The sequence below is a fragment of the Pygoscelis adeliae genome, unplaced genomic scaffold (genome assembly GCF_000699105.1).
Source record: "Pygoscelis adeliae isolate BGI_AS28 unplaced genomic scaffold, ASM69910v1 Scaffold663, whole genome shotgun sequence".
Taxonomy (NCBI): domain Eukaryota; kingdom Metazoa; phylum Chordata; class Aves; order Sphenisciformes; family Spheniscidae; genus Pygoscelis; species Pygoscelis adeliae.
In genome coordinates, this window is record NW_008824486.1 from 15,293 (window position 1) to 37,921 (window position 22,629).

General features: G+C 45.3%; 3 protein-coding genes across 3 annotated transcripts in view; 2 read left to right on the plus strand and 1 right to left on the minus strand.

Annotated features, from left to right (window-relative positions):
- SERPINF2 (serpin peptidase inhibitor, clade F (alpha-2 antiplasmin, pigment epithelium derived factor), member 2) overlaps positions 1 to 6,044 on the plus strand; it is a 7,972-nt gene extending 1,928 nt beyond the window's left edge. Inside the window, exons 3-9 of the mRNA XM_009321414.1 lie at positions 1 to 53; positions 1,124 to 1,541; positions 1,851 to 1,994; positions 2,199 to 2,402; positions 3,222 to 3,364; positions 3,959 to 4,163; positions 4,999 to 6,044. Of these exons, the coding sequence (XP_009319689.1) occupies positions 1 to 53; positions 1,124 to 1,541; positions 1,851 to 1,994; positions 2,199 to 2,402; positions 3,222 to 3,364; positions 3,959 to 4,163; positions 4,999 to 5,324 (1,493 nt within the window). The 3' untranslated portion in view covers positions 5,325 to 6,044. The remainder of the gene's footprint in view (positions 54 to 1,123; positions 1,542 to 1,850; positions 1,995 to 2,198; positions 2,403 to 3,221; positions 3,365 to 3,958; positions 4,164 to 4,998) is intronic.
- A 3,699-nt stretch (positions 6,045 to 9,743) lies between these two features.
- Positions 9,744 to 16,714, plus strand: SERPINF1 (serpin peptidase inhibitor, clade F (alpha-2 antiplasmin, pigment epithelium derived factor), member 1). The gene is made up of 8 exons (XM_009321415.1): positions 9,744 to 9,839; positions 12,389 to 12,474; positions 12,886 to 13,087; positions 13,167 to 13,322; positions 14,117 to 14,320; positions 14,951 to 15,093; positions 15,718 to 15,928; positions 16,306 to 16,714. Exons 2-8 carry the CDS (start codon positions 12,397 to 12,399, stop codon positions 16,563 to 16,565), a joined length of 1,254 nt encoding a protein of 417 aa, XP_009319690.1. The 5' UTR covers positions 9,744 to 9,839; positions 12,389 to 12,396; the 3' UTR covers positions 16,566 to 16,714.
- Positions 16,715 to 17,219: 505 nt separating this feature from the next.
- SMYD4 (SET and MYND domain containing 4) overlaps positions 17,220 to 22,629 on the minus strand; it is a 6,623-nt gene continuing 1,213 nt past the window's right edge. Inside the window, exons 2-8 of the mRNA XM_009321417.1 lie at positions 21,057 to 22,209; positions 20,563 to 20,745; positions 20,087 to 20,253; positions 19,299 to 19,431; positions 18,739 to 18,855; positions 18,259 to 18,382; positions 17,220 to 17,539 (exon numbers count right to left, since the gene is read on the minus strand). Of these exons, the coding sequence (XP_009319692.1) occupies positions 17,389 to 17,539; positions 18,259 to 18,382; positions 18,739 to 18,855; positions 19,299 to 19,431; positions 20,087 to 20,253; positions 20,563 to 20,745; positions 21,057 to 22,209 (2,028 nt within the window). The 3' untranslated portion in view covers positions 17,220 to 17,388. The remainder of the gene's footprint in view (positions 17,540 to 18,258; positions 18,383 to 18,738; positions 18,856 to 19,298; positions 19,432 to 20,086; positions 20,254 to 20,562; positions 20,746 to 21,056; positions 22,210 to 22,629) is intronic.

A 22,629-nucleotide genomic window follows, 5' to 3' on the forward strand; every position in this document is an offset into this window, starting at 1 on the left:
CACATGCCATTGAGCAAAGGCGTCTTTTCTTAGACAAAGATGGGGAGCTGAAGGTAAGCAATGACTGGTTCCACCCAAGGGGACTGAAGTTATGCTGTGGTATTTGCAATGGTTTTCCAGTTTGTCCTGAGATAGGATGAGTCCAGGCAGCGCAATCTAGCAGCGCCAGTGCGATGAGAAAGTCCATCTTTGTGCAGGCTTCCCTCCCCGCCTCGCTCACTGCTGCTGCCAGCACTGTGCTCCGTCGTGTTGGAAGCTCCAGCCTAAATAACTGGGCAGTGTATGGAGTAAACATCAATAGCTGGTGCGTACAGGGACTGGCAGGTGGATTATTTAATCTCTGATTGATAAAGGAAGATGAGGAAAACAACTAGCTATGAGGGTGACAGGGAGAAAGACCCATAGCTGATGCTACCCATCGAGCCTGGCTCTGACAGTACAGCACTGCTGCAGTAGAGGAATGTCATCCGGATGCTGGTGGGAACAGAGAGATCTGAGGAAAAAAGCATGTGTTTAAGACCATCTGAATGTGAGGACAGTAGCAGCAGTGCTATAGGCTAAAGCTTAGAAAACTGGAAAATGAGGAATTTGGAGAGAAAAGGGATGGAATAGAACAGACAAGTCAAGAAGAGACAGATGCCTGGAGGAGGATTTGAGCCAAAATGGATCAAGGCTGAGACAGCAGTAGAGGGTGCTGACCGATGCACAAGGCAGATCGGCAGTCCTAAAATATGTGAGAGGAGGTGGTGAAATCAAGGTTGAGGATGATGGATCTATAAACGGTGGAGGCACAGGACATGTGCTAAGCAGGTGGTGGTTCTTGCCCTCAGAGCATGCCTGTTGGGCTCATTTGCCTGGAGCAGGCCCTGAGAGCAAGTGGAGGAGGAACCACTGCAAGACCCTCACTCAGTCCATTTTCCCAGAATACAAGACCTTCTGTTTTCCATACTCATTGAGGTGCGTTTGACCTCAAGGTTAAAAGGCAAACTGAAGCAAATACACCACCAGAGTAGAGAAGCTGGAGAGTTTTCTCAACCCATTTAGGTGTGCAGTAAAACCCATGAGGGAAGGTAGCGCCGTGCTCCTGCTCTTTCCCAGTGCTATCCTTCTCGTTTCTCCCCAGGACGTGAAAAGTGTTGGAGTTGTACAGTCTGCTCTGCTGGGAGCCGTCCCAACCCTGCTGAATGCAGAGCTGACAGATTTTACCTATGACAGCTTCCAGCAGATTGACAGACCCATGTTACCTTTCACCACCACCCCGCCAGGCACAAGGAATGACTGGAACTCAGAAGATGAAACCATAGCTGGGGCTGTGGGCTGTCATGAACAGCAACCATCTGGGGAAATTGCCTCTTCTGAAGAGGAAGGAGAGGCTGAAGATAAAAGCTGTAAGATGACTTGGAAGAAGAGCCAGAGGCTAGCAGATGGCTTGATGAGATTCAGCATCGATCTCCTGAAAGAGGTCCAGCCGGAGTCCAACGGAACCAATGTGATCCTCTCACCCCTCAGCATCGCCCTTGCCTTGTCTCACCTGGCGCTGGGTAACTTCTTACTTACAAAAGCACCGTTTCCTGCCCTTACCTGTACCCCCTCCTGGAGGCACTAGGAACCAATGTGCAAAATGAAAAGATTAAATACGGCAACTTCCACTTAATCTTACTCCTGCAGCTTTAATTAGGTACGATTACAATTGAAGCTGCCCTCTGTGGCCCTGCTGAGGCTCCTACTCTCAGGTTTCTCCAGCCTCTTTTGTAAGGCACAGTATATTTCTAACAGGAGGCAGCTAGAGTAACGTCCCTGTTTTCCACCACATGGACATAACCTAACAGGAATTTGACTTTGCTTTTTAGGAGCAGCAAATCAGACAGAGAAGCATTTGCTGGAGGCGATGCATCTGGAGTCAGTGCCCTGCCTCCACCACATGTTGGGCACCTTTTGCAGAAGGCTCGCAGAATCCACCCTCAGCCTTGCGTCGCAGCTGTACCTGCAGAACGGTGAGAGCTGGCACGGGGGGGTCCGTACTGGTGTAGAATAAAACTCTCTTGGTGACAGAGAGTGATGGAAGCACGCTGCCATACTGGGAGACGTCTCTGTTTCTGTAAGCACTCCTCCTGGGGAGTGTCATGCCACTGGCTGAGCCACTGAGCAAATTTTTTCAATGTCTGATGACTTCATGTAGAATTCTTCCCCTCTGCCAGGATTTGAGGTGAAAGAGAAGTTCCTGGAGGATTCAGAGAAATTCTACAGGACAAAGCCCATGACTCTTTCTGGGATCAGTGAAGATGACCTCGTAGCCATAAACAAGTGGGTAAAGGAAGCAACTAATGGGCAAATACCCACCTTCCTACAGCAGCTCCCTGAAAACACAGTGATGCTCTTGCTCAATGCAATCCATTTCCATGGTGAGCTCCACAGGCCTTACTTTTCAAGAGGAATAGTTAGAAATCTACTAGTTTTCTGCAAGCACTGTAGCTGAATGGCATCTCCTTTCATTGCTTCCTGCTAGTCAATCTGCTTTGTCCTTTTCTTGTACATCTGCTGTTCCTCTTGCTTAGATTTCTTTACAGTAATGATTCCCAACTGCTTCACATGTGCTAAAAATGTTACTTGACAGCAGAGCCAGAATGCAGCAGGTGGAACCTGCAGTATTTTTGCCTCCTGGTTCAGGATCCCAGATGGCGGCACATCGCTGCTCATCTTAACCAGGTCACATGCAACTCACTGCACACCAACCACAGAGCTCGGAGGCAGCTTCTGTGGATTTCCTTCTGACTACAGCACAATGGTCAGGCACATCTTCCTCTTTTAATTCCCTGAGGGCTGTGCATCGAAACACAGACCAAACACTGACTTCCAGTGTAAATCTGCAAATGTTTTAGCTTGGTCTTGGAGCACTGTTTCACCCTACGCAGCACCCTTCATTTTTCAAAGTGCAAACAGCCATTACTTTATCTTCATAGCCTTCAGTAATCTCCCATGCTGAGGCACGAGGATTAATCCTTGTTGTTTTTGTTATTCCATAGTCCCTCTCTGGAAGATAAGAGCTTCCTGCTGTTAGGGCTCTTCCAGCCTTGGTACTGATTTCTCTTTGCTGTATTTCTACTTGTCTGGTGACCCTCTGCCTTGTTGGAGAACTCATGACAGGAGGAGTGTCAGCTAGGCAGTTTCTGTTTTCCTACCCAAATTTAACTTTGTTGATTTCTAAACTTTTCTTTTGATAGGGTTTTGGAGGAATAAGTTTGATGCTAGCATCACTGGGCCAGATGTATTCCACCTTGACAATGAGTTCATGGTCCCAGTTGAGATGATGAAAGCCCAGAAGTACTCCCTGAGCTGGTTTACACTGGAGTCCCAGGACATTCAGGTAGGGCTCTATTAGGAGCGTTACAAGTTTTGACTGGAATTTCCTCTTGCTATGATATTTTACAGATTGTAATTATTCTCTCCAAAAAACAAATGTCTTTTAACAGGCATAGCACACAAAAATTTAATAAGCATCCTTTGTCCTTGCTTCTAGCAAGAATGTTGAGTCTTCACTCTCAATCTCTAGGAAAAACCACAAAGAGATATTCCCACTAAGTGGGAATTAATGGAGTTTTAAAGCCCTGAGTGAAAGATAAATGAGGAAATATGGAAAGGAATTCCCTCAGACAATGTACTGTTGGAGTCCTTCAGAATATAGCTACTGCCAGAGTGGGTACAATGTTTGTGCATGTGGGCTTCCACTCTGCCATGTGTTCAATCTTTACAAGTCAGTGGCTAAATACTAAAATCTAATGCTGTTATTCCAACAAACTTTCTCCTCTGAAGAAATCAGATACCACCTTCCCACCAGGCTGTTTTCGTCCAATAGCTAGACTGGCTCTGTAGACCAATTAGAAACAGACTAAATTAAAAGCATCGCTTTCTGGACTTTCCTTCCTCTTCCATAAATTCTTCTGGTTGGTTTTATTTCCAGGTGGCCAAGTTTCCCTTTAAGAGTAACATGAGTTTTGTGGTCATTGTACCAAACCAGTATACTTGGAATACCTCTCATGTGCTGGAGAAGTTCCCTTACAAACAACTGTGCAGGCTTTTCCCCAGAGAGATACCCACCACAGTGAAGATCCCCAAAATAAAATTGGGCTACCAGCTGGAACTCAACAAGGTTCTCAGTCAAATGGGTAAGGTCTCGAACAGGATTTGCATAAGTGAAGCTGATCAATCTATATGGCATCTGTTCACTGACACTAAAAACTGCCATCCTTGTTTCTAAAGCTGTGCCTCACAGCTTGCTCCAGATAACATCCAAACTCTCTCATTTCATCTCTTATTCCTCTCCTCCTCCTTACTCTTTGCTTGCCTAGCACCAAATGTTTTGCTCCAACAAGATGATACTATAGAGAAGGCAGCATTCACAGTTCCTCACAATCTTTACAAGTTCTTCCTATTCCCCTATTTGTAGCCAAGACCAACTTCCTCCCATGCGTCAACCTTTATCTCTTACTTTGTCATTTAACATATTGTCCAGGACATAGAAATTGCCAACAGAGAGACTGCAGATCACAAAACCCGGAACGGAGAGCTTACTGAAATAAAACACCATGCACTGCATTTCCAGATGAGAATAAATTAAGAGTTCACTTTGTTTCGCAGAATTGCTTAAAAAAATAATCTATGTAAAGGTGTTTCCAGCCTAGCAAGAAAGAGCCTTCAGACTTGCTGCTGCTTTTTATGGAAGGCTTTAAGTTCTTACACTACTATTCGAAAAGAGGTGAACAAAGCTTGTGAAAACTGTTCTGGTTTTGGCACCCTCAGCTCTTCATACAGAGGGGGACAGGGGAACCTGTCTGGACTGCAGCTTTTGTTTCTGTTGCCTGCCAGTTCTCCAGTCCTCCATGGTGGACAACACACGTAGCAGCAGATTATGGTATTGCTTTCTTCGGACAGCTTTGAGAAAAAATCAGAGCTGGTGGCACCAACTGGGAAAGGTTAACTTTTAGTCTCATTTCTCTGTAGGTCTCCAGGAGCTGTTCACAAGCCCAAATCTCCGGAAGATCACAGATGAGCCTCTCTTCGTATCCAGTATACAGCATCAGTCTACACTGGAGCTTAAAGAAGATGGGGTGGAAGCATCTGCTGCTACCAGCATCGCGATTTCACGCTCGGTCTCTGCCTTCAGCCTTGACCGGCCCTTTGTCTTCATTATCTTTGAAGATGAAACAGGCATACCACTTTTTATAGGCAGTGTCCAGAACCCTAACCCTAGTGCTGCTCCACAGATAAAAGAGCCATGGAACTCACGTGAAGCAACAGATGCCAATGAGTACCCCATGCCCAAATAAGAGAGGAGCAGAGCCTAAGCATTCTGGGACTGCTACCTAACCCTTTGGACCAGCTAAGAGAGGCCTCCTGTCCTTGGAGACCTCCCTCTGAGGCCACAGGAAGCAATCCCTTGCTGTTTTCCTTTATAGATCCCTAGAGACCAGTCCTGGGGTAGCCCATTCCAGCCTTGACGAGCTTCTCCAGGCTGGGGTTCCCCTCTGTTGAACCTGAAAAGCTTGCTCTGCCTGGATTTCCCTTCCAGGGTTCTCAGTCCTGGAAGGGAGACTTCCTTGTCCCCAGACGCTAATAAGAGTCTTTCTTTATTAAGCTCTTAATAAGAGTCCCCTGTAGCCAGGAATCATCATTAGCATCTGGCAGCTTGGACAACAGCCAGAGATATTAATACGGCTCTTCCTTCCGCAGTTCCTGTGAACATGTCTCCCTCAAAGTGTTCCTCTGAAAACCATCTGTACTCACCTAGAAAATGACCTCTAGATCAACTGGACTAGTAACCAGTTGTCTTCTCTAGGATGCATCACGGCCATTTCCAGGCACAGGCTCTTTTCAAAAATTCCCTTTTCCCACTCCTTGGCTATTGGGATCTGATGTGGAAGGGTCTGCAGTGGGAAACCCCTTTGGATCCTTACCTCCAGCCCTTTTCCTGGGAAACTCTGCGTTCTTGGGTAATGCTAGATTTTTCGAGACATGTTTTGTAAAGTGTTTTGTAGTAATTTTTATGTTGGCAGAATAATAAAGAGTAAAGCAGAATGTATTTGCTTAAGGTGTTGCATTGAAAGACCCAACAGAGAAAGGAAAAAGGCACGCAGCTTGAATAATTGCAAAGGTTGGGAGAAAAAAAGTCTGGGCGTGATAGATGGAACGATAGGAGGGGCTCTTGCAAAGGATCTGCTTTTTGCTAGACCTCATCACAGAGGACAACAGGGGCTGTGAGGTGAAATGGCTAATCTGTAAAGGATGTTCGAGGACAGAGTACAATAAGCTTTGGGCATCTCACCTGCAGTGTGCAGGGAACACTCACTGGGTCAGAGCTGGCTTTGTGAGGTGGGAAGAATTCCTTGAATTAGGGCGTGAGCTCAGTGGCATAGGGACAGGAGGGTATTTTGCCTGTGAGCAGCAATGCAGTGATAAACAGAGACATGACAGTCCTTAACCTTTCTCTTGGGCAAAACCTGACCATTGCTGGTATCTACTAGGAGGTTCAAAGGTGCTGATCTGGCATCTGCTATCTGCAATTTGTTCTTCTACTGGGATATTCCTGGCTCCACAGCACAATGCTATATGGATGGCTGGGACAGCTTCCGGGGGAAGGAGGGGCAGATTTTGATGCCTGTAGCTGAATGTCACTGCTTTTGCCCTGTTTCGGCAAAAGGCAATGTCCCGTTACAGCTTCACTTTTGTCGGAGATGGGCACAGCTCCCTGGGTCCTTGTTCTGAGGTAGCAGTGCATGTCTGAAATAAGCTACCACGAAAGAATCTTGGGAACCCTCCATCCAACCAAGCCATCCTACCACTTAAAAATATTAGTCTAACTCACTGTAGCCTGCCATGCTGCAGCTATTTCTGCACAAAACAACCACTGTCCATAGTCGATTTTGCTTCTGAACTCCCTCAGCTTCTGGGTAAAAAGGATGGTGCTCTGTTTTTGCAAAATAGCAGTTACAGAGCACAAGGGCCATTCTTCTGGCAGTGTTTTCCTCACTTGGGAAGTCTGCCTTCCCTCAAAGGAAGGAGCAGAATGCTTTTGGGAGCCTCCATCCCTGAATAGTCTGCACCATCTGCTGGAATAAGAGAAGGACTGACTCACTAACCACGAATTTCGGGGATGCAGGAGACTTCGGGGAATAAAAAGTCCTGGCTCAAACCTGCAATTACACATTTCTTGCAGTCTAAAAGGGGAAGAATGGCTAAAGATAATGTCTACCCCTCTAACCAATGCACTGACACGTACCCTTCAAAAAAGAGGGTGTAATTATGGGGCTGTGTAATTTTAACAAGTAAACCCACAAGAATTCAGCCCTATTATGAGGGCATAGCTCTAGCCCGCAGGGAACATTTTAGCTTATTTATTTATACAGATTCATTCCTAACATTCAGAAATACCATCCCATGCCTTAGGTAAGTCCTGCTTTGGCTACTGCAACCTCAGTGCTAACCTCCCTGTTGCACTGTAACCTGTGCAAAATTTGAAGTGCAAGTCCTCCTTTTCATGCCTCTGCCCTCTAGCTCCCCTTCTTCTACTAAGTTTTTTCCCCTCATTCTCAGTTTCCTGAACAGCTTGGTTCTTATTTCCTATTTTCTGTCTTTCTGCCATCCCTCCTCCTCCAAGCTATTCTTGTCAAACTATTAATTTCATCTCATTTGACAGTACAGCAGCCCTCCATGACTGTGCTTTGCTCAACAAATTATCAGTTACACCAACCTTAAGACTCTTTTTCACTCTACCGACTCTCCAGAAGAGGCAGTTTGTAAAATGCAAAGTAATATTAATGTCTCTGCTCAGGAATTTCCACTTTGTGTTGCTAAGCTTTCATTTTGACTGAGCTCTATTCTGAAAAGGCATGACTAGCACAGAGCGTCTGCTCTATAGCTCATCTGCACCACCGGCTGAGAATATCAAATAAGTCTCAATATCTTTAATATTAGATGTATTTTTTCCTTACTAGAGCAAATTCATATGAACATGATCAGCACTTCCATAGCAGAGGTGAACACTGTTCAGACAGCATATTGCCTACCAGCTTGAACCCAAACCAGAACGACAGTAAAATGTTTGTATTGAGTTAACAAAACTGACTTAAGTCCTTGCATCTAGTTAGATGAGTATAATGCACCGTTTCAGGGATACCCTTCACCTATAGCAATAAAGCTTACTTTGGCCTATAATAACACTCTATACAACTGCCACTCTGATTTAAATGGTTCAAAACCAAACCTGTATTTAAACAGATGGGCTTTCATTTGAAGATACAGATGAGATGTAAAAACTTCTCTAGCGGTCCTTCCATAAAGGGCATTATAATACCACAAATAAGGTATCAAAAAGAGATGAAAACCACCAGACGGTATCTCCACAGCAAACACCCCCATTCTTGGGCCGACGATGGAAGACTAACAAGTACAAACATCTCTCTGCAGATGATTTCTCACAGAGCAAGCTGAGAAGCAGTTGAAAGCAGAGCTGTTACTCTTCTTGTTAGAAAGGGTCACCTTTGAAGCACTGGCTAATCACAGGGCAGACTACCTGATTTGCAAAAACAGCAGCTAATGCTTCTCTAAAACCATCCTTTCCTCTTTGCTGAGGGGCTGTATGAGCTCGGTGCCAGCATGCACGAGTAACTCCTCATTACCTGTTAGTGGCGGGGCTGGCAGCCCAAAAAGGAGATGTCCCAATGCAAGCCTAGGCTGGGGACACTGATATTACTGGCTACAATTTACTTTCAGCATTTCCAAATAGACAAACAGCTGCCCTGGATCAGGCTAGCTACGTGTCCAGTTAGCCCAGTATCCTGGCTCTCCCAGTAGCCAGTAACAAATGACGGGGGGAAAAAAAGCCAAGAATGACTAGGGACAAGGAAAAACAACTGTTCTCTGGCTGTATCGCCCAGCTGCTGAGCCTGACGTTACATCCGACCATTGTTAGCCTTCAATGGACCTGTCTTCCACTAGTTTGGTTTGGGTTGTGTGTCCCCCCCCCAATCTATTTATCTTTCACCTTCTGCAATATCTAGTTACAATGAGTTTTACAATTTCATACTTAGGAAAAATACACTCTCTTGATTTAAATGTGCACTGATGGGTGCTCCCCTAGAGCCTTCCATTGCAAAAAATAATGAAACCCCTCTGCCCCTTTCCCTTCTCCAGATCATTTATCGTTCTGTAAGCTCCTGCAACATTCTGTTAATTCATCTTTTTTACCAACAGTTCTTGGCTTTTTAGTCTCTTTCTTTTTAGCCAAAAACTTTAAGCCAGTTATGTTAATAACTTCTTGTTAACTAGTAACTATCACTGGATAGAGCCAGTTCTGAACGTCTTCCCCTTAACTGCTTTAAACAGCAACAGAATCCTGCTTCCACTTCACAAGTCTCTCCATTAAATCTTGGACATAAATCCATAAATCCATTAAACACTGCTGCATTAAGCGTACCTCTGAGACAGAAGAAATTCCCCCATGTGACATACGGCAAAACTGCGGGGATAAAAGACTTGCACAAACAGGGCAGGGAGCATTTGCCTCCCCGACCTGTGCTTTACCCGCTAGACTGCCCTTATCACAGGGATCGCATTTGTTTTGGAAGGCAGGGTTAAAAAGTTAGTGCAATTCAGCGGGAGGGTGGCAGCAGCAGAAAATGGGAGCAGAGCACTTTAAGAGAGCCCTGGGAAGCTGTAACCTGAAGCCTGCCGAAGGCTGGGCTGGGGGAAGCAGCAAAAAGCAGATGTGGCTGCACCAAACCCACACTGTCCCCGACTCGCACCGGCTGGGAGCCTGCGACGGCAGCGGCCGAGAGGAGCCCGAGGTAAGGGGCAGCTCACCCTTGCCCACTGCCAGCGGCCAGGGGAGCGGAGGGCAGGGGATGAGGCTGGGGAGCTCTCAGGGGACCTGGGAAAGGGGAAGAACGGTTCTTCTGCAGGTGTTAAAGGATGGGATTGCCACCAAATGAGAGATCTCACCAAGGGTTGGGAGTCACCAGCATCCTAGGGCACCTCTTCGCCTCCGGCGCTGAACTGTGCTTGGGAACTGGGGTTGTTTTCTGCCCTTCTAGCATCTGTGTTGCAGCTGGGAACACGCTTTTTCTTTGTGACGGCAACAATTTTGGTGATAGTCAAATCTTCTAGAGCTAGTGGGTGCAAGATGCTTCAGAAGGAGTTAGTGCTGTGGGGTGGAGCGATCACAGCGAGCCGCCTGAACTCGTGGATGATGTTTCATAGCACCCCTAAAATCAGAAGTGTTTATAAATGATGCGAGACTTGTACCACTATAGATGGAAAGAAAAGTATTTCCTTTGCACCTGCAGGCCTCCACAAACAGACAACTCCCAGACACAAAGTTCCTTCTCAGCTCATTTCTCAAAGTTTTCTTCCCATACCTTCCTGACTGTAACATCACATGCTGCATGCTGTTGCTCCTTCTCTTCTCTTCTCTTCAAAGACAGCCACAGATTTTAATATCGTGCCTGAAACCATCCCACCTCTGCTCCAACCAAATTCTTTTCTCTGCATTTTTGGCTGTGTGCAAAGTGACATGCAAATAGAATCCAGATGTTCAGGCCAATTCAAACGCAAAAGGCTTTGTCTTTCTAAAATGGAAATTGCTTTTTGGCAAAATTTGAGAAATATGAAGCTGGTGACACTACTGGCAAAAACAATACAAATCTGCAAAACCAATCTCCGCTCTCATGCTCCCAGGAGCTCAGTGTAGTTGGAAGCAGAGGTTGTGTTGAGATTTTTTTTTTTTTCCTCAGAGAAAAGGTTATGCTCCATGGAAAACCTTAATCTCTAAACTAGACTGGGCCACACCTCTTCCGCTCCACATGCAAGAGTACTGCTTGGTGCAGGCATCCTCACAAAGCCCTCGCCAAGACCTGTTTAACTTAGACTCACACAGGGCTTCCGTCTCCTCTTTTTCAGCATGGTGCCTATTCATTGTAAAATTCTGCAATCATATGAGCAATCCCAGTATCATCTCCACTATCATACCACCAAACGCATTGGTTTGTTCCAGTATAGTAAATCCTCTTGATACACATCTTCTGCACCAGCATACCTCATCTACTCAGCAGCTAGGATAGCAGCAGGTCACAGGATGCAAGCGCACAGGGAAAAGAGAGTACCACTTCTGTGCTACACTGTCTAAACACAGATGAAAACTTAAGATCTCCACTGTGACACCTTTTTCTCCAAGGCAGAACTACCTCCAGAAGAAAAGGGATTTGGCAGGAAAGGGAAACGGTGAACTGCCTTTCACTGAAGTAAAAACCTCTGCCTGAACAGACTGAGTCCTGAACTGGGGCTGCTGTAGCCACGTGGCTTTAAGTTGTATTTCTACCAGCAGGCATGTTTTCTTTATAGCTGAAGTTAATCTGAAACACATGTTCTTTCTCCTACTTCACTGGATGTCTGGATCACAGGGCTTAGTTAAATACAACCCTCTTCCTCTAATTTCTGGGAATCTATATAAACATTGCTTCAGACCAGCCTCAGTGGCGTCTGTTCTCGGGGGCATGACACTTCTGCAGTAGCTCTGGTTTACCCACAGTGAAACCCTGGGTTACACACTGCCCTTTGGACCAGACGGATCTGTCTGGAAGGGCCACATATGCCAAAACTGGAGTGATTAAAAGTGGATTCCACAGAAGGAACAGCTTTGGGGAGTTTGGTACTTTTCTCCCACCTCCATTAAAAATGTTGAATAAGCCAAGCTCTGTCTTTCATTTCTTCTCTAGATCTGGCCCAGTGTTAGGTATTTACTCCCAGCCCCTTTCCTTACTGTCTTTTAAGAAAGCTCTTCTACTTTTACTTTACTGAATTGCAAATTAAAAGCAAAGGATGCACATAGGCTGTACAGCCTTCCAGGTACATGCAGACACAAGAAACATGACAAACTACTGCCTGAGGCAGGTAACTTGTAGAGCAGAGCAGTAACCAGTCAGTTTCGTCTTCTGCCCCATTCAACAATATGGATTTGCTACCTTTTATAAATGAAGTATTGAATTTTTTAAAGTCTGAAACTCAGAAGATATGATTTAGTGCTTTTCTGGACCTTGGCACTCAGTAACTGCCAGCATCAGTGTGGTTTGGGCCACACACATCTGCTTTTGTGCTCAGGCACACCCAGGCATGTGTGCTTGCCCAATTTTAAAGTCACTGGGGCCAGGCTGGCTGAATACTTCAAACCAGAGAAGAAGAAAACCCAGCTAAGATCAGGTGTGTGTTTCACAATTGGGAAGGACCAAGCAGCAGCATATGTCATTGAAGTTCCTGTTACAACCAGGTACAGCAAATAGTAGCGGTAGAGAAGTATTTGCTCGGTTGCTCAAACTACCTCTGTCATGTTCTTACTCTGTAGGTTCAGGCATGCAGATTCCAGTGGTACTCCTTTTCCTGGGTCTCTTAACTGTCCCAAGCAGCTCCCAGAATTCAGCTACTGAGCAGGTGAGTAGGAGACAGCATGCAGAGAGTGAGGGAGAGATACTTGGAGCAGGTAATTTAATTTTAGAGAATCTTACGGAAGGATTAAGCACTACGCTCTTAAGTTACTAGGATTTTATTTAGCAACATAATGAGACTAGCTCCTGCTTTACCTACATAAAACCACAGTAGTTACATCAGGGGATGACTATGAGGCAGAAATAGTGGATTCCAATCTGAGTGCCGTCTTTGGCTTTACTGAGACACTTGAAAGTAAAGTAACTGTTCCTACACTCCCTGTCAGCAAGATTAAGCCAGTATTTCTGTAGATCATAGGAGAGTATCTGTAGATTGCTTGCCTTTGAAATGTTTATCACAATTGTACCTGCCCTTGTAAACTGCAAGTCTAACCAAAGCGCTCCCTGTACCTGCTAGAACTCTGCCACCGCTGATGGAGCTAACACCAGCGAGGTCGAAGAGGAAGATCCATTCTATAAGAGCCCTGTAAACAAGCTGGCAGCTGCAGTCTCCAACTTTGGCTATGACCTGTACCGTCAGCAATCTAGCCGGACAGCCACTGCCAACGTGCTACTGTCTCCATTCAGCCTGGCTACTGCACTTTCTGGTCTCTCACTTGGTGAGTTCTTGCCCCTTTTTCTCACCCGTGGTTTGGCTTGACAGGCCTTCCCTCATACTGTTGTCCTTGTTGTTGGCAGGGGCTGGAGAACGAACAGAAGATGTGATTTCTCGCGCTCTTTTCTATGATCTGCTTAACAAAGCTGAGGTCCACAACACTTACAAAGACCTACTGACCAGCGTGACTGGACCAGAGAAGAGCATGAAAAGTGCCTCCCGTATCATCTTGGAGAAAAGTAAAAGTCCTTCTTCCCCTCTATCAAATTTCACCTAAATAACTAGCAGCAGGTAGAACACACTGAATAACACCGCACTAACAGCTTTGCCTCTGACATACTGTTGAGCCAGGATGCAGACAGTGCATGGAATGCTGTTGCTGCTCCAGAAAAAGCCTGGAAAGTTTGTGTGCACATAAATAAAAGACGAGACTTATGCACACAAAGACACTGGTGACAGAGCAGCTAACACACGGAAGACCTAGAAGAAACTTGCTGAGAATTTTGCCTTCACTCTAGGTTTTCTGGCAGGTGTTGCTAACTTCCAGGAACCACAAATCACATTTTCTATTTGTGATAGCATTCAGCCATATTCCTTTATTTAATTCTTTGCAGAACTATTTGAAATGCCTGCTTTTGGTATGCAATAAACATCTGCTGAGAAAGCTACGAGATATCTTTTGGAACCTGCTGGTTCCAAGAATCCACTAGTTTGAGTAAGCTGTACTCATAAAGCAAGCTGGAGAAATAAGAAAGACTGATGTAGGAATAGCTGTGTGCAAGCCTTCTGTTCTTATCTCCTTTCTTTACTTTTCAGAAGAGAGTTATCCCATACTCCAGCATGGGTGGCTCTAGGATTTGGATGAGTTTCCTCCATGTGCCGTCAGTCATTCTTCTTCAAAGCAGGTTTCTGTATACACACAGCCACAGATGTTTTATGAGAGATCTGCTGCTGGGCTTTGGATTGCAATCTGCTGCCTTGAGATTGTTTTGATAAGGGAGCTAGCTGCAATATTGATGTTTTTGTTCCCCAGGACTGAGGGTGAAGCCTGGTTTTCACAGCCAACTAGAGAAGTCCTACAAAATGCGTCTGAGGGCACTAAGTGGCAATACCCAGTTAGACCTCCAAGAAATCAACAACTGGGTACGACAGCAGACAAAGGGAAGGATTATGCGGTTTATGAAGGACATGCCCACAGATGTCAGTATTCTCCTTGCTGGGGCTGCTTACTTCAAGGGTAAGAATGTTGTGTACTTGGTTACAGAGGGGGTCTATTAAGCATGTGTTAGAAGAGATGCGAGGAAACGCTCTCGCTTCCAATAGAGCAAACAGACTGCCAAAGAAACAGAGTGTAAGAAGAAAGTGTTTGAGAACGTTTAGTAAAGAAGAAAAAATGCACGCTACTTGAACAGAAATAGTCCTCAAGGGAGGAATTATTACTCTTGGGAAGCCGAATCTTGACCTGTCTGCAGTAAGAGACCAGAGAAGAAAAGTTTAAGCTCACAAAACTCCAAAGGGTGGGGAGAGAATCACTTTATATGCATTGACACAGTTGTTACCCTTTAAAATAGTTTTGTAATTACATAAGTAGACATCAACTTCCCAATAGCTACTCCACCCATACACTGGCTTGATTTTTTATTTCCCATTCAGCCAATTCTCAGATGAAAAGGAAGGGCCAAAGCGTGGCAGTAAATCAGTAGCTCCAATCAGTCAATTTCCATCTCTATCATCATTCAGTTATGCCTCAACTCTTAAAGCACAAATACTGTATATATAAAGCTTAAGATTACTCAGCCACAGACACAAGCCCGGTTTCATATGCTATTATTCCAGAAAATCCTCCATTTTATTTCTTAAAAAATAGGGACATGGAAAACCAAGTTTGACACCAAGAAGACTGCCCTGAAGGACTTCCATCTGGATGAGGCCAGAACTGTGAAGGTGTCCATGATGTCAGATCCCAAAGCCATACTGCGATATGGTTTTGACTCAGAACTCAACTGCAAGGTCAGAGAGCAAATATTGCACAAGATCTCCTAAACCTACTGAGGAACAGGCTCAGTGACACTTACCTGTTAACCCACTCCAGAAGACAGCCTTGCTCCTCCCATCAGGCTAGTTTTGCAATCCCTATTTTGAAAGGCAGTATGTTGATTCGTAGAATATCCTACTTCTACGTTGGCTATGTGACAAGCAGTCCAGAATTTAAATAATGCACAGGTCCTACTAGCTTGTATTGCTTGACCTAAAGTTGGGCAAGAAGGGCAGGGCACACTCCTCAAAACTTTTCCATATCTACCTCTTTCAACAAATCTTTCACTGTAGCATGAGCTCAAAGGTGTTCCAGCTGAGAATCCCCCAAAGCAATACTGCAGTTTGTTACAGGATTCAACAGGTGAAAGAGAGCGCTTGCCATGTAATAGCAGAAAGATTGCAGCATGGGTTGATGAAAGCCTGGGCGCCAGAGGGGTCAGGAAGCATCATGTCCAGTAAAAGCAAACAGGGAAGACGACCAAATGTTAACTGGAAAGGCTGACCAGGCAGTTGAGATTCAGGCCTGTGCCTGGTACGGGACAGGTAAAACTGCGTATTATTGATGTGACCTTTTCTTATTTATAACTGGCCTTCCAGATTGCCCAGCTGCCATTGACAGAGGGTATCAGTGCCATGTTCTTCCTGCCTACGAAAGTGACCCAGAATATGACTCTGATTGAGGAAAGTCTTACTTCCGAGTTTGTCCACGATGTAGACAAGGAGCTGAAGACAGTCCACGCTGTGCTAAGCTTGCCCAAACTAAAGCTGAACTATGAAGAGGCACTTGGCAGCACACTAAAGGAGACAAGTATGTACATCACACACCCTCTACAGACTGCCAGGGCTCAAAGCAGGGGGCAAGTTCCTTCCTGCTCTTAGAAGAATATGAAGCTGGTGGGTTATCAGTTAGGTCCTGCTGTCAGTCAGAGATTTCACCAGCAACTAAATCACCTTGGTCCAGGACTCCTCAACTTTTTATCACATCTTTCCACCAAGCTCATACAACGCTTCTGAGATTGAGAGGGAGAAACTCAGTCCAAACAGATGTAAGCTTCTTCTCCCTGTTACCCTCAATAAACTCTACCAGAGCAGCTACGTGCCCTCCTGGATCACAGCATTAGCAGTACTGCTCCCCCACCTGCAATCTATGCTTTCAGCTAATGGAATTTTCTTTCTTTCCTCCAGGGCTCCAGTCACTTTTCACATCACCCGATTTTACCATGATTTCTGCCAAACCTATTAAGCTATCTCACATGCAACACAAGGCAATTCTGGAGCTTAGTGAAGATGGGGAAAGATCCACACCAAATCCTGGAGTGAATGCTGCTCGTCTGACCTTCCCCATAGAATATCACGTGGACAGACCTTTCCTTCTTGTACTGCGAGATGATACCACTGGAACCCTCCTCTTCATTGGCAAGATCCTGGATCCCAGGAGCGTTTAGATCCCTTCACAATAATCTGCAATGGTGGGGCCCAAATGGAAAGGGTGGTATTGGGAGGGATACTGGCTCCCTGCTCTGCTGCACAAAGACACAACTTGCGAATCTTATGCCTTCATGCTGCAATAAAAGAGCTTTTGCTATTAATCTCAGCAAGCCCCAGTATTCTCCCTTGAAAGATTGTCTGCCTACGTCATATGCCTTCACGCTCCCATTTTCCCCAGATGAGCCACAATGCAGTTCTGTCCTATATGCAAGCATCATCTGGTGTATACTGCATTTTTCCCCATCCTGTCTTCCAACCTGATGCCAGTTGTTTATCCCTCATCACTGACAGGTCTGCGCTGCGCTGGTAGCCCTCCAAGTTCTGCAGTGCCCCCTCTTACAGTTTGTAAGTTTGCACTTTCCAACCTGCTGCCTCACCCATTCCAACCATCTACGTTTCATGCTGGCAAGAAGAAAAGTGCTTCATAGCATTAGAAATAAAAGGCAGCGTGGTCTGGATGACTGTATGTTCATAACCGTCAGAGTACCACACATGGGAGATTCACATCTCTAGAAACACACGCATACACAAACATCTCAAACATTTGCTTCAAATCCACATGCAGAAATTACACAACAGCATCTATTCCCACCATACCACACACAGACCCCTCATGTTAGAATCGGTCATTTTATTTACAACAGTCTCACTAAAGAGCATTTCAGATTTCATTCAAGTTGTTTTTACACATGATTTTCCAGCTTCTACTACATGACTACCTTACCACGTGAAACTTAGCTTTGATGAAAGATCACATTGCAGCTTCCTTTGACAGGGAAATTAAGTCCTCTGAAGGACGCTTCTGGGAAGCTCTAGCAGACAGGTCTTCATCTCTTGTAGTTCCTGGATCTGAGTACTCTGAGGACCACAGTGCACTGACAAAATCTCCTCTGCTCTTTGAATCGTGCTCAGAGCTTCAGAAACTGCAAATCTGAAATAGGAAGAGAATAAGAACAGAGTATACAAAATACTGAATTCAGCTCCTTGACTTACACAACCTTTAACCCCTCCCCAACAAAAACCTAAACCTGTTCATGGGTACAGATCCTACCCTCCACTGCCTTTCAGCACCAGGCAAATAGTGTGCACTTCGGCTGCAAAGGGAGGATGGGGGGGGAAAAAGCTAAGGAGATGGACAAAAACTTAAAACATTATCTTTGAGTATAGGTACCCACTACTTCCTCGCTGCAGCTCCTGCTAAAATTAATTCAGTTAAAGGGAGGTGCTGTGAGAAGATTTTCAGAAGCAGTCAGGGGATTTGCTTCCCAAAAAAGGGCCAAAACAGAGCAAGAGGATTTTATTTCCTCTTTTGAAAAGATGTCAGCAACATTATACAACTGAGGTATAAACACCAAGGGTGACTAGTTGTCAAAATAAAACAACAGGACAGGGAATAAATGGAGCCATGGAGAAGAAAAGAATAGATGGGAACAAAGCAGAGAAATGGGTCCAAAGAGAGTCATGAGGTATAAGTGAACACCAGTGGGGTTAACCAACTCGCACTTGAGTAATGGCCAACTTGTGGACCTGTGCCAGACTGTCCAGGGTCCTGCGAGACACCCTGCAGGTGCCAAGGACCACCTGCCATGATACTGTGTCACACACACAGGAGTGGTGCAGGGAAGGGACAGAGAATAAAAGCAAATTTACCCATTGAAGAGAATTTGTGCCAGCTTGAAAAGTTCATGACCTATTTCTACACTTGATGGCCCGTGATGCATTTCCACAATCTCAATGCTCCTCTCCAGGTGTCTGGCTGCTTCCTGCCACTTCCCTGATGGAAAAAAACAAAACAACAAAAAACGAGTCATGAATAAACACTTTCTAGAGCTACTGCCGCCCAAAGAATCTGACAGCATTATGCAAAATGTGATGAACTATGCCCTCAGCATTCTTGGGAGGCTGCTGACCTCAGAACCAGAACAGGAAATCCAGAAGAACATGAGATCACATTATTGTTCACTGGCTGCTGGGAACGCAGTTTTGGCTAAAGTATTCTTTCTGAGAGCCCTGCTGTCAAAACTAGAGAAATGCAGTAGGAGAAAAGTGAAAGGGCTAGTCAGAGAAAAGGATAGTCATGTTAAATTCAAAGTTCAGAAAACTAAAGATAATGAGAAGACAATGCCATACCAAGAGTAGCATAGACCTGTGCCAGATGATCTTCCATCTCTCCCATCAGCAAATGCTCTGGAGACAAGAAGTTTCCAGCATCCATCTGACACTTCAGGAGCATTTTGATAGCCTGATCTATAAGAAAACAGGGTATAAAACTCATCCTACTGGCCAGTCTCTAGCTTTCCACGATCCATGAAATAAAATCAGTCCAATCTCATCTTTGCATCTTACACAGATAGATTTGGATTTGGTTAGGATTCAACATTGACTTCATCTGCAACCCTGCTTATTCTAACGCAGTGTTGGCCCGACTCACTCCAGGAAAGCAAGGCCTGGGAATGCATAATTCCAATGTTACCCTGAGTTCTTTTAGTTACTGTGGAACAACGTGTGACTTAGATTAACACCTGGATCAGGGGTATAAAAAACCCCTAAAGCTCAAGTCCCCAGGGACACCAGGCTGCATGCCAGAAGACCCCAACTGCATAAGCAACAGTGCCATCTCATGGCTAGAACTACATCTCCCGATGTGTACTCATTAGCTGCTGACCTTAAAGTAGAAAGCTGAGCCTTACCAGCCTTCCTGTCTCTTAGCAGTTCTAATGCTTTCTTGATTTGTTGCTGAAGGTCCCGTAAACGGTGTGACAGGCTCTCTCTGCTGACTGAGACTGCACAAGCTTCATTTGAACAACAAAGCATGTCTTCCCCCTGTGGAAATCATCCCTGTGATATTATCTCTGTATTGTGTTGTAAAGATGCTAAATTGTATCTCAGTTGCATTCATTAAACAAAGTGACTTGCTTGTAAATTGCTCTTAGCCTATTTGATTTTATGAGAAACTTCCAGGAACAGCTGACTGTGTGAGCGATAGATTAGGCCAAAGCAGGGTCATGCGGTACACAACTAACGTTCATACAAAACACATACTATGTTGACTTCTTCCCATCTAACGCGCACTACGTGCTGTTTTCATTCACACCCTGTGAACTGCAGAGAGTGTGACTCTCTCTACATACAGCCCCTGCATGTACAACTTCTGTCTAGACTCGAGGCCTCCATTTTCTTTCCTAAATATCCCCCTTCCCCTAGTCCACAGCCCTGATATTCTAAAGTTCCTTCATCAAGTTCAAAGGTATTTTAACTTGCTGTTAAAGGCACTATTTTCCCTATAATGCTGGAAGACTGACATACAAGAACATTACAAGAAAGCTGCTAAGAACAGTGAGATACTGTCTTGACTCTACAGGGGCTTTTGCCTTCTGAGCAGAGATCACGGACTGAGGTCTTTAACTCTTGACTTTCCCAGAGACCCAAACGTTACATATCCCAATAAGTTATACAATCATAACTATGGAAGAACTACCTGTATTGGAGCCTGGCAGCTAGGACAGCAGAATGAGTTTCTCATGGACACCACACTCTTGACATCAGACTCTAACTCATCAAGGCATGCCTGACAGCGACACTCAAAGAAATATTGACTGAGAAGCTGTTGTCTCTCAGCAACCCTCATTCTACATCGGTGAGGCCCTGCAAAGGGATGGCAAGGGTAGAAATCTCTAAACAGGTACAGTTCTTAACATCAGACTAAATCTATCTTTGTTATAATTGAGACTAGATATATCATCTTTTGGAGAGGACATAACTGGAGATTGAAAATGTAACAGTGGGCTCAGGAGATAAAATCTTGCGTTGATATATTTGATCAAGGCTTATACATAAACAAAGACTCTAGCAACATTATACTGGGAATTAGGATATTAACGGCCATCAGTTAGCATGCCAAGCAGAGGTGAAAGGATGTCTGTGCCCTGAGACAAACAGAGAGTTAATACTTACCGTAGCAATGGAAAATCTCTTGGCCACTTGCGATTGGCTGTGATGCCCTGACAGTGGCAGCTGTCCCACTAAATGACACGCTGATATTGGGACAGCATGAATGGTTCAGAAGGCTGAGGACAGGAAAGAAGGCTGTCGCCAGGCGCACAGGCTTCTTATTTACAACAGCACCATCTCTGGACCCTAAAGACAGAGGAAAAACAAGTAGGTTGAGACTGAATGCTCAGTAACCCATGCAACTTATGCAACGAGCACTGTGACCAATTGCAGATAGCAGTAGAAAGGTCTCTGGTATATTGCTGCAATAAATAATAGCTAAATACCCTCTACATGTGCACCAAAAAACAGGCCAGCATGGGACAGGCCATTAAATTTTAAGCAAGTCATTCCCACATGCAATGGGAGCTTTCTACAACTGATAATTCAATCTTTTCACCTCACTCAAGCTAGATGAGCAAGAACAACAGAGAAGGGCTTAAAAGTTTTTATCTTACCCGACTCCTGCATTACAGTGATCGCTTGTGCATTACACTGCAGCTGCAACACATGCCTCAGCATTGCTTCTGCCATAATCTTCAGCTCTGGAGACAATTCATCCGATGTTTTTTCACATATCTTTGGTCTGGACCACTTCTCGGATGATTCCTGATTCAAAACAGCCGCCTCTAGGCCAGCTTCTTGCAGTTGTTTGCATATAGCTACTACACTCAGCGTGCAAAGGAACTTATGTTCAGGGCTATGCTTCTCAGCATGTGGCAGAAGGTTGAACACAGCCTGGTAAGAACTCTGGTACTGACCATTGTCGTTACAACCAGGGATACCTCTGGTACCAGCTCTTGTATCTGGTGCCTCACTCAGATGTTTGCATCTTGCCTCAGGGTTATGAAGGTCCTTGTCACCACCGTGGGACCATTCCACCAGCCTGCTAACCTCTGCAAATCCCGCCAGTAGGACAGTCCTCAAGGCAACATGGCAGAAGACACCTAATGTGAGAAGCAGTGCTCCCAGGGAGCACTCTGTCCTGTGGTACTGCTCCCAAGCCACATCTGCACAGTTCTGGCTGCAGTACTTTGCATAACTGCACCCACGGCAAGGCACTGAGGCTAAAAGCTGCCTCAGACAACGGTGGCAATAAAGATCTGCATTAGTGACTCGAGTATCCCACGCTGTTTCACTGCTGTCCTGCAGAAGAAAGCTCTCCCCTGGGCAGAGCACGCTCACAAAGGCCTCCTCTTTCAACAGGCTCTGTCCTGGCAGGATGTCCTGGGAGGCCACCAAGTGACGTCCTCTCTCTATATCAAAATTCAAGCTCAAAGATGAAGATGCACCTGAAATACTGTCATTCTCTTCCCAGATCTCCGACTTTCTTTGAATGTCACCACATGCTTCTCGTGCAGGCTCTGGCCAGCTCTCTTTCTCATGTATTTTAATCTTCAGTTGACTTAACTTTTTTAGCAGTGCCTGGTGTGTAGGACTAGTCATGATCCCATCCATAGCAATTTTATTCTCCACCACACTGAGGGCGTCTGCTGCATCCTGTAATCTCCCCAAACACAGCAGACATTCAGCTTTCCGCAGCAAGACCTTGGGCAGCAGCCTGTCTGGATAGCCATGACTTTCAGCCCTGGCAATATCTTCCAAACAAACCTAGAAACAAAGACAAGGCCTTTTAAACGTACTTGAAAACCAGCTGAGACTCGTGCTCTTTTATTCCATCTAAGATGCAGAATATTTTAATAAGACTATGTTAATCAGCACATTCTATGTGCATAGCCAATCTGTTGGCCAAATAGAGCCTCCTGACACAGAACAAGAAGGAAAGCAGGAACCCTTCAGAAAGTTTAAGCAATGATGGATGCTTTAAGCACAGCTCTGGAAGCACATCTGATCTACACTCTCTTGTTCTAACAACCAAACAGTTGTTCTTGCGGGGTTCGCAGAAGCACCCACCTGAACCCCGAGTGCAAACACTGTGCGGTAACACCTCAGACGCTGCTTGGGCTCTGCCTTGCCCCAACCCCCCCTCCTGCTACACGGGAGGCCTCAGGCCACCCTCCGGGTGTGCAA

Coding starts and splice junctions, on each gene's coding strand:
- SERPINF1 (XM_009321415.1), top strand. CDS start 12,397: ATGCAGATTCCAGTGGTACTCCTTTTCCTGGGTCTCTTAACTGTCCCA. Junction 13,088..13,166: donor ACTTTCTGGTCTCTCACTTG/GTGAGTTCTTGC, acceptor TGTTGTTGGCAG/GGGCTGGAGAACGAACAGAA. Junction 14,321..14,950: donor TGGGGCTGCTTACTTCAAGG/GTAAGAATGTTG, acceptor CTTAAAAAATAG/GGACATGGAAAACCAAGTTT.